Source organism: Chamaea fasciata, unplaced genomic scaffold (genome assembly GCF_029207755.1).
Source record: "Chamaea fasciata isolate MVZ Bird 193981 ecotype frontalis unplaced genomic scaffold, bChaFas1.0.hap1 SCAF_2, whole genome shotgun sequence".
Classification (NCBI taxonomy): domain Eukaryota; kingdom Metazoa; phylum Chordata; class Aves; order Passeriformes; family Sylviidae; genus Chamaea; species Chamaea fasciata.
The window spans coordinates 97,675,511-97,693,859 of record NW_027094087.1 but is presented as its reverse complement, the minus strand read 5'-3'; the positions used below and the strand labels follow the sequence as shown (position 1 = coordinate 97,693,859).

General features: G+C 41.7%; 1 protein-coding gene across 1 annotated transcript; it reads right to left on the bottom strand.

Moving 5' to 3' along the window:
• Positions 1 to 7,929: 7,929 nt before the first annotated feature.
• LOC136285532 (toll-like receptor 7) lies at positions 7,930 to 13,948 on the bottom strand. Its single transcript, XM_066176823.1, has 2 exons — positions 13,899 to 13,948; positions 7,930 to 11,337 (listed from the first exon to the last, which is right to left on the bottom strand). Exons 1-2 carry the CDS (start codon positions 13,929 to 13,931, stop codon positions 8,197 to 8,199), a joined length of 3,174 nt encoding a protein of 1,057 aa, XP_066032920.1. The 5' UTR covers positions 13,932 to 13,948; the 3' UTR covers positions 7,930 to 8,196.
• Between the last annotated feature and the right edge of the window lie 4,401 nt (positions 13,949 to 18,349).

The following is an 18,349-nucleotide window of genomic DNA, read 5'->3' as shown; positions in this document are numbered from 1 at the left end:
TCTTAAGCTGAATACTTTATATAGAAGTCTGGAAGAAATGTCTATTAAGTGAAAAGAACTTCAGGTAGGGAACCAAAACCAAGACAAAAAGGATAATGGTGAGGGAATAGGAAACTGAACGCAAAGAAGTGAAAACTGTGTGGAAGAGTGAATACAAGTTGGTTTGTGAATGATTTCTTCAAGTAACTAGCCACGTCCCTGGCACATGTCACTGGAATATGAGATGCTTAGTGTCCACTCTGCTTGCATGAAGGTTTTCTAAAACACAATATCCTGTCACCCAACCCTGTAATTTTTGACAGGTGCTCCCTCACAGTCTGTGACTGCAGACTATGGAAATTTTAATAGCTGTATCCACACTTAGCAGTATCTTTTGTCAACCAGCTCAAGGAGTTTCAATTCTATGTAAAGACTGCAGCTTTAGCTGAGTACTAGTAAAAACTAGTAAAATGCAGAGCCCTTCTTACCTTTTTTCTTTTTTTAACCTATGAATTATGGGAAGCAAAATACAGCAATAATTCCCTTCAGAGATGGGGGCAGGATAAATGGAGGGGAGTTTTCAGAAGTCCAGGACTTCTGAACTATAATTTGATTTTTGGAGGCACCAGGAGTCACTGGTTTACTGATTTTAAAAGTTCAGTTTCCCTCGGAAATTGGACAAAATTTCTTTTGCCTCCTCTGAAACACAAAGTAACTGAAAGCAGCAAAGTACTTCCTACTGCATCATGTGTTAGGGGAGGACCTACTGGTAAGAGCAAATGTATATTACGGCTGCTGTGAGTGAGGAAAATAGTTTAAAATAAAACAGGAGTCCTTAATTGTCTTAATCCTTCATCTGTAAGTCTGACTGACAGCTTTCTTGCAATCTGATTAGTGAATTCACATTTCCTTTTTTTTTTTTTTTCCTTCTTCTACAGGAGGTTGCTTTATCTCATTTGCTAAATCAAGATTCCACTGTGTTTATTTTAAATCTTGATAGTTTACTTACAGTTCTAAAGTCTTGCTGCAATGTCTTTTCTCTAATGTGCTGACCCTCATTTCAAGAATAAGGGTACAACTCCATCTATTCATTGTTAATACAGAGTTCAGTGTAACATGGCATGATTTACCCACAAAATTATTCAAGAAAGCCAGTTAGCTTTCTCAGTTTTTGAAATACAAGAGCTGAATTTTCAAACTGATGTTGCTGATAGTCATTGCAGAAATGTATTTGCAGGCACTAAAAAATAACCAAAACAATAAACAGAAGACAGCACTGGAGGAGATTGGCATACAAGGGCAGAGGATGCACTCAGGGCCTGGTGAGGGAGGATACACTTGACAGATCTATGTTAAGAGCTTACCCAAACTGCTTAGGGTGCTGAGATATGGCTGAGGGAGCCACTAATGCCACAGAAACAGACACTGCCTTTTCTGAAAGCTCAGGCTGCCCCAGGCTACCTCAGTACCAGGATCGACTGGTTTACATCAGGTTAAAATTGTTTGCTCAAAGCAAAGGTGCCCAGCACTCTTGTTTTTGAAAGCGAGTTACCTTCAAGGGAGCCAGAAGGCATCCAGAAATAGCTGAAGTAAGACGGAGCTATTTTCCAAATTCTCCAGGGTCAGCACTGCAACTGTGTCCCTTCTGCTTGCCTCTTGCTCAGGGACAGATAAGATAGAGTAGCCAAGGACATCATTCCTTCTTTTCTCTGAGGGATGATAATGAGAAGTGCCCAGGTAGTAATGCTGGAAGTGATGGTGCATGGCAATGGAGAAACTGGTGGCAAATCATAAAACTGGCAGGTTCAGAGGAAGTTTGGCGCTTTAACTGGGATATCCTCAAATCCTGCTTCTTAGTGATGACACTGTTAGCCTTTTTTCATGTTTCATGTAGGTAATCCTCATCTTCATCAGTCATCTTCAGGCAAGAGCACTGAGGGAGCACTCGAACGGCCCCTGCAGGGCAACATGGATCACTGCTGGATCCAAACAAATCACATAGCCGGAGAGCAGCTCCCTATGAAATAAAGGCTCAAGATTATGGCAGGCAAACTACTGTAACACAGTTCACATTAAACATGCATGCACATCAATTTATGGAGTTCTAAAGACCATGAGACATAATTTTCTCATTTAATTCAGGCCTTGATACTGCCTTTTTGACAACTGTGCATAACATTTCTATCTGTGAGCGCTACTACTCGGTAGAGATTCTTTTGATTCTAATGTCATGAACTGCACTTGAAATGGATTGATTTCTTGTCTCCCTCTCTGTATGTGTATTTACACATGCAAAACACCTATGTGCAATAGGAAAATACTTTGTATACTGTATATATTGCATATATTTATATATGGTTGCAGATACATCGCAGCACAAAGTTGTAAGTGTTTTTACTTGTTTAACCAAGTCCAAAGTCCTACCATTAACAGTGGTTCAGGCTTCCACTCTCAGCCCTGTGACATTCCTCCCTGGCTGCCCTGAAGCCTGTGCTGGAGCCAGATTTTCCCTTTGCTTTCACACCACTGCTCTCTGAACCCTACCGGGACTGGGGGGGTCTCTTCAGAGCTGAGGGGGCACATGCCTCATTCTTGCCTTCCCTGAAGTCACTGTAGAAGTGAAGTGTTGATGTGTGCCACTGCCACTAGTACACCCTGCTTCAACCCCTGCTCATGGAGTTAATTAATGCCAATTCATGAGGCAAGCAGCCATCACCTGTCACTGAGTGGATCACATCTTCATGACCCTTCATCTCATTCTAGGGCCCTGAAGGTTCTGCGAACCCAGAACAAAACCCAGACAAACAATTTTTTCTCCTCCCTCCCATTCTCAAGGTTCCTGGGCACCAGGTGAGTGCTCCCCTCCTTACTGCGCTGGAGGGTCCCAGGCCCCTGGCCCACCAGGCCCCCACAGAAAGGGGAGGTGAAGTGCAGCAGACCACCGTCTAGAGATCCAACCAGTTATGAGGCATAAGGGGGGGACTTGAACCAGAGCTGCTGCTGGACATTGAAACCCACCAACCTCCAGTAGCAGGCATGCCTCCAGCATTGTGTGCATCCTCTGAGGATGGAGGGAGTGACTCATTCTTTTATATGTTTTGATAGTCTAATTATAATTGTTATAATGATAGAGCAAAGCATGGACTAAGATTTGACTTGATCTGCACAGGGTTCAGGTCACTAGGCATCATAAATTAAGTTAGGATTTAGTGATTGGAAATTATAAGTTAAATTTTATTATAAATTCTGTATTACACTACTTACATCTTGTACTATGTTAATTTGCTTAGTAGAAATCCTGAGGCATTTTAATAATATTTATGTGCTAGACTAATGATATTTTTCCTATCAAAAATCCTTTCATTGTAACTACAGCACCATCATCATTCTGCTGAAGACGAGCTCTTCCCTCAGTGTTGGATGAAAGCCATCCACTATGGATCCTGCTGTGGAGGCCTGTGGGCCTGCTACGGGACTTCCTGGGCCTACTCCTTGGAAGAATGTCCTCTAGACTTTAACCGCTCCTATGGTCCCCCTTTTGTAACTGACATGATTTGTGCCACACCCCCCTGTTGGCTCATTTGCCTTTATTCCCTTGGTTGACCGTAAATGGTCAGGTTTCTAGTAATTTCTTTGTCCTTTGTAACCCTATTGGTTTGTACCACTGTCCGTTTACCCTTGTGTTTCCCTATTGGTCATTGTACTCGTTTTTCCCACCCTCACCTCTCGGTGATTGGTTGTTACTGTTGGCTCTGCCCCCTTCTACCCATCTATAAGCCTGGACCCATGAACCATCTTTGTCCTTGCCTCTGGACCACTTCAGTGTGTGGATACAATAAACCCCATTGGAACTACACGCAGAGGCCCTTCCCGCTCTCTGGCATTTGGCAAGCTATCTGTGGTGTCTGTGTATTGTGTGAGTGAGTGACTGCTGCATGTCTGCCCCAATGCCTTCTTCACAGAGACGCTTCAGGAAGGTTGCGGCGAGTCACCATCGACCCACGCTGCAACATCCTGCTAATAAGAGCAGATATCTCTGTGCATGCATATGCATGGGGGCACAACAGCTACTCTGAGCAGGGAATTCAGCAAGTCTCTGATTTGCTTATTCTGTACAATTTCATTTACTCTTTGCCTTGTTTTATATTTTCTTACAAGTGTAGCTCAACACAGGCCTGGAAAAGATACACATGTATCCACAATCACACCTCATTTGTCACTCACAACCACCATGCTGGGTCTGGCTGGGCTGGGACCCATTTTCTCCATAGCAGCCCTGTGGTACCCTGGTATGGACTGGTGACCAAAGCAGTGTGGACTACACACCAGCATTTATGCCTGTTGGGGAGCTTGCAGAGCCTCAAGGCCTTCTCCACTTCTCACGCTGGTGAGCAGGCTGTGGGTGAGCCAGAGTCTGGGAGGGGCCACAGTCACGATTACAGAGCTCAGCTGACTAAAGGCGTAACTCATGCCAAAGGTTCCCATAAAATCAGGGACGGACACCAGGATGTGGATTTAGTTAAAGCAGCTGTCACTCAGAGGCTAGCTGGCCACTGGTCTGCTGCCAGGAGGTGATGAGTGATCACTTTTGTATCACTTGCCTTTTTCTTTTTTTTCTTAACTTATTAGCCTGGCTTTATCTCTACCCAAGAGCTTTATCTCTACCCAAGAGCTGCTCTGAACCTGCCCTCCCTCCTGATCCTTCCCCAGCCCGGATGGCTGCCAGACAGGGGCAGCCACCACTCAGCACAGGAGGGGCCTCAGTGCACCAGAACTGACAACAGACGCCTGACAAACAACTGAGAGAGGAATTTGTACAGTGAAAACACGCTCAGGTTTCACTCCCCATAGTCCACCGCCTCAGAAACAGGCTCTGAGTGTTTGACCTTTTAAACCCCTGGTGTCTATGACAAGAGCTTCCAGCAAAGCTGCAAACATCAAATACTCTTACCAAGAGAGCCAAAACTGTGTACTTGCACTAGGGCAGTAGATTGATTAAAAATAAGGTTTACAGACAAACATCAGCTAAATCCTCCAATTTCTGCTATGCAATGGGGTATATTTTCAGTTCTCTCAAAAGAATGCTGCTGAGAGAGGAATGTTTCCCATCAGGCTGAACTGTCAGACCATCAGACCAGAATCCAGACATGGAGTGGGAGCATAGAGAATTCAACACCAAAACCCCTCACCATTTTCTGTTCCCATGGCTTTAAATTCTGTCAAAACAGAGGCAGTTTTCACAGAGCTGTTGGAAGACCCCTATTTATAGGAAGTCACATATTCATTCACTCTTCATTAGCATTTTGGGTGCACAAAATGCAGTCCATACAGTAAGCACAGTAAGATTAGTTCTGCAATTTTCCTTCTGGTCTTTCTCCCATCTCATCCTGTTAAATGCAGCTGGGTGGGTTTGTTTCCAACAATCTGAGAAACACAAACTTCAGCTGCCCATGAAATGCAACTCAGACTCCCACGGAAATTTACACATTGTGTCCCTTCTGTCAGACCATAAAAAAAAAGAAGGATGATCTTACTATGAAGATGTTTACCAGTCTGGTGTGATTAACAGTTCATCCTTATGTTCAAGACAGCTGGAGCATGATTTATGAACGACGTTTGCATGAGAGTCAATGTCTACATTCTTCTCTATTTGACCTGTGCAGGCCACAGTCTGCAAAATGAGTTTCAGAAGAACAGAAGCACAAGCAACCTCTTGGCACAAGTAATTTTGAAGCTTTAGTTACAGTACTTGTGCACAGGGAAGGCAAATAATTCAGTGCTTTATTTGAAACAAAGATCTGATATATAAAGCAACTGAACTGATACAGTGCATTAAATGTATGCCTTTGTGTAGTGCTCAGGTGTAAACTTTGGTATAATTATGTGGCCCCAGACTTCAGGGTTATTAACAACTTACCTGCAAAATAATGTGGGTTAAATGATCTTACATTTAAGAAATTCCTTTACCAAATAAAACAACACTGTTGATTCATTGTGTTGTTGTGCTATACCAGTTACAGGCTCTTCAGGAAGAATAGGCAGGGCAGCCAAGTTCAGGGGGTGGCTCTTTATATGAGGGAGAGGTTAGTGATGACATGGTTGAGTGTCTCTGAGAAGGATGAAGATGAGTGTTGTTGTGGGAGTATACTATCAACCACCCATCTGGGACCATGACACTCAGGAATTATTCCATAAAGTATTAAGAAATATCTCTAGGTCAGCTGTCCTTGTCCTTATGGGTGATCTTATCTTCCTAGACCTCAATTAGGAACACCATAAAATGGACACAAGCAGTCCTGAAGCATGTTGAAGATGACTTCCTGCTGGAGATATTAAGGGAACTGACTAGGAAACATGCCCATCTAGATTTGTTGTTTGGAAACAGGGAGGGATTCATGGGCAAAGTGATGATTGGTGACTGTCTCGGTCACAATGAGCACATAGTTGGACTTCAAATCATTGGTTTACAAACACAACCATAAGAAACCATAGCATCACAACATAATTAAGGTTAGAAAGACTTGAAGATCATCAAGTCTAATCATCAACCTAACACCATTATCGTGTTCTCCACTAAAACATGTCCTCAAATGTCATTTCCACATGTTTTTTGAACGATTCCAGGAATGGTGACTTCACCACTTCCCTGGGCAGTCTGTTCCATTGCTTGACAACCCTTTCCATGAAATTTTTTTCCTAATATCTAATGTAAACCTCCTCTGGTGCAATTCCAGTTCATTTCCTTTCATCCTGTCACTTTCTACATTGGAGAAAAGACTGATTCCCACTAAATACAGCCTCATTTCAGGTGGTAGCAGACAGTGATAAGGTCTCCCTGAGCCGCCTTTTTTCCTGGCTAAAAAATGCTGTGTAAAAGGCTTTACTAAGCTCTAGCCAACATCCACAGCCTTTCCCTCATCCACTAAGTAGGTCATTTGGTCACAGAAGGAGACCAGGCTGGTCAAGGAAGAAATGCCTTTCATAAACGCATGCCAGCTGGACCTTATATACTGTTTGTCCTGTACTTATTGCATGATGGCATTCAAGATGATTGGCTCCATGACCTTCACTGGCATTGATGTCAGACTGACGGGCCTTTTGTTCCCCAGATCCTCTTTCCTATGTTAAAATAAAATCATAAAACATCCACTCTTCTAAACAGGCCCTGATCTTTCTCCTGCTGCTGTTGTAAATCAGTAACACCAGTATGATAATTTGAAGGGAAAAAATCCTTATTGTCTGTAACATTATTTGAACATTAGTTTTCTTGTTTTTGTGTTCTTGTCTATCTGCATGCCTACTAAACTAAATTAAAAAGGGACTATTTAAAAAAAGGACCAGACAGAAAAGCTAGGCAAGGAACTGCCAGAAGCAGCTGAGATCACAGAATCATAGAATGGTTTTGGTTGGAAGGGGTCTGGAAGATACCTAGTTCTTTGTCTCTTTGGTTTAACTGATTTTCTCCATCTGCCTTGTGCCTCTCCCTCTGCCCATCTGCTGTCCTGCTCCCTCTCCTTGCACTCATGCAGCAGCTCCATGCACAAGGAAACCCTTTATCTTATAACTCCTTTCCACCTACAGTCTACAAGATCATCTAAACACATCTCTCACTTATCTTCCTATTTCAGTCCACACACATACTTCCAAGTCTCATCAGATTTGTGAACTTTTTGACTGTGCCACAAAGGGAGAATTCCTGCACCTGATCCAAGAACCTGACATCAGTCCCGAAAGAATTTGCTTTCCCCAGTTTCCCCACTCAGACAGAAGTGGTAGACCCAGAAGCTGTAAGCCTAAGATGAAAAGATGGGATTTATTTTCCTAACTCCTAGGCTCAAAGAATGAGTTTTTCTAAAGCTATTTCGGGACACAAATCTGTCAGTGATTTTTTCCTTGATTTTCATAAATATAGTAAATAGAGAAATCATACATTTTTATTAAAATCCTATTTATTCCAACAGTGTCTGAACAGCAGCAACTTTTAGGCATGGTCCAGCCACTCCTTCACTCTGTGTACTTGAGTATGTTGACCAAGAGTCTGACCACACTTGAACCAGCCACATGAGATGCTGGAGGCCTATAGTGGACTAGAGAATGGAAGTGGTGATTTTCCACAACAGTGACTTCCAGGGGGTAGTGCATAATTTCTTGCTGCACACTAGAAAGTGCCAAGCAAGGTGCGAGTGCATCATAACAATATTTACAGGGAGAGTAAAACTAAACAGTTTCTTGGAGAAGCTTGTTGTAAGCCAGAGAATTGCTCGTAGCTATGGCATTTTTCAGGCACTGCCAGAAGTAGGGCTGAGACTGAGGATTAGTTGGCCATTCCAGGACTGAACTTCTGCACAGCCTCTTCCTCAGACGGACATAGCGGGACTTCTGCAAAACCTTCTCAAGAAATATCAAGATAATGACATCCATTTTTTCATCCAGAAGCCGCTGATGAGCCATATAAAACGTCGTCTTGAAGCGACCGCTTCTAATATACCTGCGGGTCAGCACAAATATGGTCTTTTTGCTCAGCTGAATGCTCTGGGAAAGGTTGTCAAAGACCGGCTGTCCTGGGAGCCAGTCCCTTCCTTCCAGACATAAATTGAACTGCCTGGCTTTTTGGCTTTCCAGCCTTTCAACCAGTTCTTGCAGCACCCACTCGTTCACCGCTGGATCTTCACTGTCATAGGCAATAAAGGCATCGTAGCAAGCGGCCGGTGAAGACAAGCGCCGATAGCCCTTCAGCTTGGCAGTGCAGTAATGGTAGCTGTACCACACATCCCAGAAGTAGAGATGGCTCATCACTGCAAACACCATCAAGCCAAGGATGGCTGAAGCTGACAGAGCATACAGGATCAAATACGACGTGTCCAGCTCACAGGTGTACAGATCCAAGAAAACCACGCTCTTTCCCTTATGTGCCCCTGGGCCAGCACAGGTCACGTCTGTGGCCAGAAGAGGAATGGTCACCTGCGTCCGATTGATCCACGAGACAAACCACACAGCCTCACAGTTACACTTAAAAGGATTGCCATGCAAAAGCAGCATCTCCAGGTTGTTAATGACATTTTCAGGGAAGCTAGATCTCTTGATTATTTCAATCTTGTTTGAGCTGAGGTCCAAGTACCTCAATTGAAAAGCACCTCTGAGAAAATATTTGGTTAGCATGCGTATGCGATTGTTCCGGAGCATCAGTTCCTGGAGAGACGAAGTGCAATTGGACAGTTCTCGGGGAACATTACTCAGGAGGTTATTGCTCAGGTCCAGAGTTACTAGGTTCTTCAGAGAGGGGAGGTTTCCCCAGATGAAGCTTCTCAGTTGATTATTTGTTAAGTTGAGGATCTTGAGACTGGGAGGCATTTCTTCAAAAACACTATGAGGCAAAAAACTGAGTGAGTTGAAGGAAATATCCAGTTCTTCCAGGCTGGTTAGATTCTTGAAGAAGGACAAGTATCTAGAATTGCCATCCTTCCAGAGAGCATCTAAGCGATTTCCTCTGAATTCTAAAATTCTAAGAGACCGACTTTCCATTCCAGTATCAGTAGTGGTAGAAATGTCATTCTCATTCATCATCAGCTTCCTCAAATGGGCTAGGTTTTTCATAAAATTTAGCACGTGAGTAACACCTTCTGCCAGAAAATAATGCTGGTTATTGCTCAGATCTAGAATTTCTAAAAGTTCTAATTCTTTGAAAGCAGTTTGGTATAGCAAATCAACCCTGTTATAAGAAAAATCCAGATATTTCAATCCAGACAAGGAAGAGAATTCACTTCCATTTAAAGTTTGACTTATTGCATTACCTGACAAGTTGAGACATTTGAGGGAGCTAAGTCCCCGGAAGTCTGAGGGGTTAACAAAAAATACATTGTTTCTGCTTAAATCCAGAGTTTTTCCGTAGTTAAGGCAATCTTCCTTAACTAAAGACTGGTAGGAAGAAGACTCTTTGTCTTTGGAACGGCAACTTCGCCCATACAGATCATACCTGAAATAATGCATCTCTTGTTGTACTTGCCTGTTGTATTGCTCAACTGAAATGCCAGGATTAGAGCAAAATCCACAGGAGTTGCTTTCCCCTGAAGAAGGAGAAATTTTATTCACTGACAGGTCAATAAACTTAAGAGCCGGGAATTTTTCAAACACTGTCAGGTCTGCAACTTTAATAAAATTAGTCCCGAGATCCAACATGGTTAGATTCCTAAGACTGAGCAGGGGATGTAGATCTATTGCTCTCAGTTCTTTAAAGACATAACCCTTGAGCCACAGGGTTTCCAGGTTAGAGAGGGAAGAAAATGTCTCAGAAAGATTCAAGTTGGGAGAATACACCTTCAGTTCAAAGTTAAATGAAAGATCAAGCTGCACAAGGCTGGGGATCAATGTCAAAAACTGAGCATCTCCAATCTCCCTCATGAGGAAATTTTGGGAGAGGTCAAGTTCTTTGAGATTCTTGATGTTTTTAAACCAGCTGCTGGGTATGCTTTGAAGAGAATTACTGTGAAGCCGCAAAATTCTTAAATTTCCCAAAGAATCAAAAGCCTTTGAATGTATCTGAATTGAACCTGCGGGACAGGGAATGCAAGGATATGGGGCATTATAGCAACGTGGGCAATTGCCACTTAGGTCGAGAATTTCTAGGTTGGGAAGGCCACTTAAATCCTGTTCTTGAATCTCTTGAATCATGTTGTTGTAAATATACAGTTCCTTTAAAGTAGATGACAAATTGGGTGGAATTTGTGTTATGTTGTTGGACTTCAGGGATAGTATTGTTAACTTTTTCAGCCCCAGAAAAGCTGTTCTCTCAATTTCATAGGAAACATTGCATGGATTGCGGTAGTAACAGTTCTGTCCAAGATACAATACCTCTATGTTTCCTAGCTCCAAGAAGCTGGCTCTTTGGATAGAAAAGATACTGTTTGCTTCCAGGCTCAGCAAGGTTAATGTAGCAGGAAGACCTCGGGGTATTTCTGCCAGCTGGTTTGCATCCAAATACAATGATTTCAGTCTTTTCAGGGCAGCAAAACTACCATTCTCAATTGGCAGTGGCCCGGTGCACACATTATCTTTGGGACCCAGTTTGGGAGGCACACAGTTGCATCTGAAATCAATTTCCTGGAGGTTTTCAAGACGATCAAAGGATGTTGGGTAGATATGGGGAATATGGTTAATACTCAGGGTAAGGTTGGTAGCATTTCCAGGGATCCCTCTGGGGACTTCTGTAAGGCGCCGGTCAGTGCAGTCCACTGTCACAGTACCTTCTGAAGATTTGACATCACAGGGTAAAGTTTTGGGAAACCAAGCCCCTGACAGCAGCATTGGGAATATGGAGAGCAAGATAAATGGCAGTGCATTTGACATCTTTGCACGAGGTACCTAAAACCAAGGAAATAAGGAGGTGTTATTTTAATGCAATGAGAATATTTCACCTATACCCTGGGTCAGGCCAACTATTGAGCTAAATTGGCATCCTTGTCTCACTGACTAGGAATAGATGTGCAAGTGGAGTAATAAATTTCAGGAAGGCATATATGGTTTTTTTCCGTTGAATGCTTTTTTTAAATTATCACCAAGAATTCCAGTGTTAATTAATATCACTCTCTAAAAATTGAATTCAGAAGTAAATATATCCTGAAACAGTGTTCAGGGGAGATTAAAGTCTGTTTCTCTGCAAACATTCTTTTTTTAAGGGGAAATAAGAGATATTTTACATCCTGCAGATTGCCATTGCATAATAGTGTAGGTGAGCACAGTTACTTTTTTAAAGTCCATGCAAGATGGATAATAAATCTTGTGTAAACTTTCAAAACTTCAGTAGCAGGTGACTGAGTTCCTAATTCAAATTTAACATTATCATAAGTACTTTTCCTCTAGTAAGTGTCTGAATGGATGTACAGTTGACCTAAGCCAGTCAATGTCTTTATTTCCGTAATGTTTAATAGCAGTTTGCATTTTCACTGTCCCATAAGGGAAGAGGGATGAGAAAACAATGTATCGAGTTGAGGTGGGAACATGAAACTCAAAGACAGGTTTAAAATTGGGCATGTTCCATAAAAGAATAATAATCAGACTACATGACCAGAGCCAAAATCCCACAGGCATGTTAAGAAGCTTCCAAAACACTCTCTCTGTCTGTTGAGAGTCAGCGGTCTTGCCAACTTCATAGATTTGTGTGTACGATGGGAAGAGTTTTTAATATTTCACAACCTACTAGTTACTTCCTCAGCAGCAGTTAGTGTCCAGGAAACCCTGGATGACAGGGTGCCAGCCTTGGCTTGTGTGGCACAGGCAGAGGGGCTCATACCATCTTGCTGCCTTGCCTAGCATCTTAACTGCTTGTTGTCTGGTGCTGGTCACGAGTTTCAAAGACAAGACACCCCATGAAAATCAACAGCCTCAATTTCTCCCTTGAGAACTCAGTGGTGGAGACTTGCATGGCACAGAGGGTTCTTAAACAGTGAAGATTCATTATGTGTGGCATAATATTTATTAAATGTCAAAACCCAGTTAAGCAGGTGAAAATCAAATCATTAGGTAAAATGTTCAGGATACATGGAAATGTTTTTATCTCTTTAGCTGGGACACAAGAACATGCAGAGACCTGCCAAGCAGTCTCTGTGAACCCTGTGGAGTGCTGCCAAAGCTGTGACTTGCAGCTAACACGGGCTTGGAGGTGAAGTGAAGCTTCCTGTTGCATGCCCTGCTTACTTCGAGCACTTGTCCCCTGTGCAACTTTGTGTTACCTTAGAAAACTACGATGAATCTACCTCTGCATCTGTGTATCTGGAAGAGTGCTCCAGTGACCTGCAGGGCAGCAAATGTAAGAGAAGCCAGATCAGGTCTCCCACAGCACTGCACTTCTGCTATCTTGACTCAACATCCAAATGTCAACACTTTGGTAATTCCTTCAGTCATCTTTGGAATTACTGAGCCTCAGTATAGAAGGAAAAATGTGTAAGTCCACTGCAGACCTTGTAACCTGATACAGCGACGCGGTGCTCCAGTGCTACCACAATTCCCTTGCCCATTCTCTGGAAGTGTTATGCTGCTTTCTTCTTTTCCACAGCTCCTCTGGGAAAAGGCAAGGTAGCTAAATACCACAGCTGGTAGCCATGGCTATCATTCATACAGTTATTTAGGGAAGGCTCATATGGACTAACCAGGCCATGCCTGTGTGTTCGTATTTAATTATCTCCAACTCTTGTGTTTGCATTTCCTAGGTATCAAAGTAACCATCATTTGGCTGATTGGAATGAACTTTGGAAATCACCCAGACAGAGATCACTGGGTAGGAGAGGTCACCAGTGTTTTCAGTACAGTCTAGCCAAACCACTTTAAAGGAGGATAAAGTTTTCTGATTTCCTGATGTAGAAAAGCACAAGGATAAAAATTATTAATGAAAATAATCAGAGTAAGTGGGGAGTGAATCTGGAAAAAATAAAAGGCATTAATATCCTCACACCCCCCGAGCTTTTCAGTAGAACCCTTTCTTTCTATAGCAATGTGGTCAGGAATGTGGGAAAGAGAAAGAAGGGCTCTGCCATTCAATAGCAAGTAGCTCTTGCTATTGAATTACATGGAAAATTGAAGTTTTTTCTTAGAGTGACAAGGGACACTGCCAAAAAAAAAATCTGGATATATTCTTGAAAAAAATTTGCCTTCCTTCATTCTTTCCCAGGGAACACAGCATATTGTACATGTAAAGGACATTAAGAGACTAATGGAAAACCAAAGAGCACCTATGCTACCAAACGGCCTGTGATGTCCCCGCAGCTGCCTGCCTCCATTGCATTAGCAGACCAATGGACCCCAGGGCTAGTCTGGTTACCCAAGGCAAGTGTCCATGGAGCACAGCAGAGAGCAGGCAGGGAAACCACAGAGACTCCCTGAACTGCAAGACACATCACTCCACCATCACATACATGGGTGCCTTTTACCTTTATCTGTCGATGCACACCACAGCAGACCATGAAGCGCTGGCCGTCACCAGCTGGGGACACAGAATCTGCAGTCACTGACAACTGATGCACATCAAAGCCCAGCAGCCTTTCTACCTTTAAATGAAGGAAGGGAAAGTTAATTAGGTTTTCAAGCTTTAAAGATTTGATAAACCAAATTAAACCACTCCATGGAAGCACTTCCCCAGGACATGGGGAAGGTGTGATTGCAGTCTAGATTCAAGACAAACTTTCTACATGAACTCATACTCAGTCACTACATGCCGGTCCTAAATTTCAGGTGCTTAACCAAGTTCCTCAGTTTACTGTCATCAACTCTATCAGCACTGAAATTCAATAGAGAGTGGGGGGGGGGGGGGGGGGGGGGGGGGAGAGAGAGAGAGAGAGAGAGAGAGAGAGAGAGAGAGAGAGAGAGAGAGAGAGAGGCCTCTCTACAGGAGCTGCTTGGTTTGAAGATCAAGTGAAATCTGCCTGAGTACACACCAAGAAGAGATTAATACTGCACATTTAGGTGCCTGAAATTAGGTGACGTGAATCTGGGGTTTGAAAGTCTTCATGAATGTGTTCATAGTTTTCTTAAGACTCTTGAGTCTTTTACAATGCTCAGGTTTTGAACTCTCATGTTTCAGTATTTTTAGGAACCTAAGCTTTGTTGCAGAGCCTGCCTAGCTACTACCGTCTTTGTGCTTCATTTCTTTTTATGTTCTTCCCTTTCCTGATACTCTTTTTAATGCATTAGCTATTTGAACTGTAAAGAGAAACATTCTGGTGCTGTATCTGGCTATTTGCATGTGCATAACCTTGCATCCATTATAGTACCAGAACAAACAAAAAGACTTCTAAATAAGAGCAAAAAGCAAGGCTGTCTTATGCAATGTCTTTGCAATGAGAGGCTTGCTTAATAGTACAGCTAGTATGTGAGCTATTCTTTTCTCTGTGATCTGTTCTTGGCTTTATAAGAAGTTCAAAGAGAACTAATCTTCAGATTTCAACTGGCACATGCACCAAACCCTAATGATTTAGGCTGTTCTTCAAATATTCAGCAACAGTACAGCTGCATGTTTCTGAAGGAAGGTTTTCTGTAGATGTTCCATGTGTATTTTAGGTTATGACAGGAGGAAGGGGTGGAGAAAAATAAACACCCAAGAACTTAGAGTATTTAGATAAGACATTCATTACTCGTTCTGTTGCATTGCTGTACAATAAGTATTAATGCAAATTAATACTTTCTTTTCTGATCATGATGCAGTGCAGTTTCTAACCATAACAGTAAACTGGACCATTTAGAAAAGCGAAAAGCAGAATATGGTCCTGAAAGTCTTCCAGAACAGTTCCAGCCAAAGATAAGTAAGAGGAATTTTAAAATGAAAGTTTAACATACCATTTTCTATGTGTTTCCAGGTCTGTCAGATTTGATGCTGGAAGCGACTGTAAAACGAAGCAGAAGAAAACACCATCAAAGTGATTTCCAGTGGTTCAGCTGAGGTGCAGAGGAGAATGTAACATAACATAACTCACTCATGACAACAGCAGAAATCACTACTCCATCACTACTTTTCACCACGATTGCAAGTTGAGAAATAACTGAATGTGAAACAACTGCTGCAACCTACTTCCTCAAACATTTGTACTTAAAACAACAGAACCTCATTTACTGCTCCACCCCCACATAAATGAGTACTCTTATTTTCCCCCTTTAAACAAATTCTTGCATTACTCATATATCCACGTGCTTTTATTCTCATATGCTGCAATTTGCTCTCTTCCAAGCTACTTTTGAACAGTTGTCATTTCAAACTCTGTTTTTCCTAGATACAGTCTCACGCCATAAAAAAACTTTAAGAACCTACTCAAAAAAGGTTAACACCCAAGCCATGGGGAATTCCAAAGGACAACTGTGAAATATTTAGCCACAAAGTTTAAGATCAATTAGCAAGGAGAAAAATGTGTTACGTAAGCGTAAGTCAGTCACTTCAGACTAAATTAAGATTTGCAGAAGCTCAAGTTCCTCCTTTTCCCCACCCCCTCTTTTTAGTGTAAGCTGCATGAAAAGAGAGACATAAGTTGGTTATTGATGTCAACAACAGTTCAGTTTTGGAAGTTTAGTCATAATTATTATTATTTGGCATTCACTCCTGATGCAAATAGCTTGAAGAACTGGGATGGTTCTAAGTTGAATACTCCATGAAGAAATGTCTGTTAAGTGAATGGGACTTTGAGGAAGGGAAACAAACCCAATGAGGATAAAAATTTTAGTGGCAAGGGCACAGGAAATGGTATACGGCAAGGTTGAAACTGTGTGGGAAAGTGTAGAAGGGCCAAAGCTTAAAATTACATGGATAGACTTAAGCTGATGACAATTCAGCATTTCACAGAACATGGTGTCTTTCAGACAGTTTCATACTTAGAAGCCTCCATGCTCACCAGAACAGACTGGTTTGATTTTTAGGATGCTTATTAGGTGGAGTTTGTTGGTTTCTTTTATGTCTTCCTTCTCCACATATTTTTCTTTACATTTGAAATTGCAATTTATAATTTCTCTGACCATAGTGGAGCTGAGAAATTCATTTCAGGTGACAGGAACCTGAAGAATGAACAGGGAAAGAATTTGTAATCATACTTCCAAATTGCTTGAGTTTAGTGTCTGAGTCATATACACATAAACAGGGAAGTTGTACAGCATTATTGCCATTTCAATCAAAGCCTAGAAAAGGGCTTATAATTCCCAAATATATTAATTCAGAACTATATTTCTCATCTTTGTGCCTGAATACTAGAAGTACTGCAATGCAGGATGATTCTTCTGCTCTCTACTGATATCTGGATTTTGCTTCTCAAAATGCACTTAGGTTTTCCTTGGGTGCTACCATAACTAATGGCAGAATTCTTACTAAAATCCTGCTGTGTGTTGAAAGGCCATTCAAGAAATTTCTGGTAGGAGGAAAACCTTCACTCTACACTAGCAAACAATCTACACTAGCTATTCCACTCTGGCTGTTTTACTGTGAATGTCACAACAAAGGAAAATTACCTTCCACTCATTTTTAATTATTGACCCTATAGCAAAGATAATGTGCTTAACTAATTATGAAAGAAGAGAATGAATTGACAGAAGTTGGACTGTGTATGATGATTTCTTCAAGTACACAGCTGTGTCCCTGGTATGCAACACCAGAACATGAGATGCTTAATGTCTACTTGTTGTGGTTGCAAGTGGGTTTTCTAAATCAGTGTCCAATCACACAGATCTGTAATTTTTTGCAGATGCAGTGTGTTTGGAGATCTTCCTTGCAGTCTAAACCCACTGAATAAATATTCAGATATTTTAATATCTAGACAGACAACTGAGCATTTTAATTTGGAATAAGCCTGAGTATTCTTTACATTAGAAACTTGCTGTCACCCATCTAAGAGCACAGGAGTTTCAGTTCTGTACAAAGTGAAACTGCAGGTTTAGCTAAACACTAATAGAAACACAGAGCGTGCTTTCGCTGCTTTTTTTCCTAAACGGATGAAACATGAAAAGCAAAATACAGCAATATTTCCCTTCAAAAGGTGGGAGTAAATGCACAGCAGTTCAGAAATCCAGAATATAGTTTGATTTTTGGAGGCACAGGGAGTCACTGGTTTACTGATTTTAGAAGTTCAGTTCCATCAGAAGTCGCACAAAGTTTCTTTTGCCTCCTCTGAAACACAAAGTAATCAAAAACTAAAAATGTACTTCCTATTACATCATGTTAGAGGAGGACCCACTGGTAGGAGCAGATGTGTAGTACTGTTGCTGTGAGTGAAGAATGTAATTTAAAATAAAGCAGGAACCCTTAATTGCTTTAGTCCTTCATCTGTGAATTTGGTTGTCAGTTGCCTCGTAACCAGATTAGTGAATTCACGTTTCCTTTTTCTCCCCCCTTTGTCTTTTAAAAGAAAATGTACAGCAAGTTGCTTTAACTTATTTATCAAAATCAGGATTATACTGTGTTCATCTTAAACCTGGGTAGTTTATAAACAGCCCTAAGGTCTTGCAGCAATGACTTCTTTCTAAAATGCTGACCCTCGTTTCAAGAATCAGGACACAACCCCATCTATTCATAGTTAATACAACATTCAGTGTAACACTGCATAATTTACTCAGGAAATTATTCAAGAAAATGTTATCCTGCCCAGTTTTTGAAATGCATAAGTTACCTCTTCAAACTGATGTAGACAGATGTACAAAAAGAACCAAAAAGAGAAATGGATAGTAAAATTGGGGAAATGATAACAAAATCATTTGCAGATGCCCTAAAGTTTCTGAATGTATGATCTGTGTATGTAGTGTAAGATCCCTGCTGACAGCAGTTGCAAAAACGTACTTGCAGGCACTAAAACCAACTAAAACAATAAACAGAAGACAGCACGGGGTGAGACTGGCCTACAACAAGGGCAGAGGA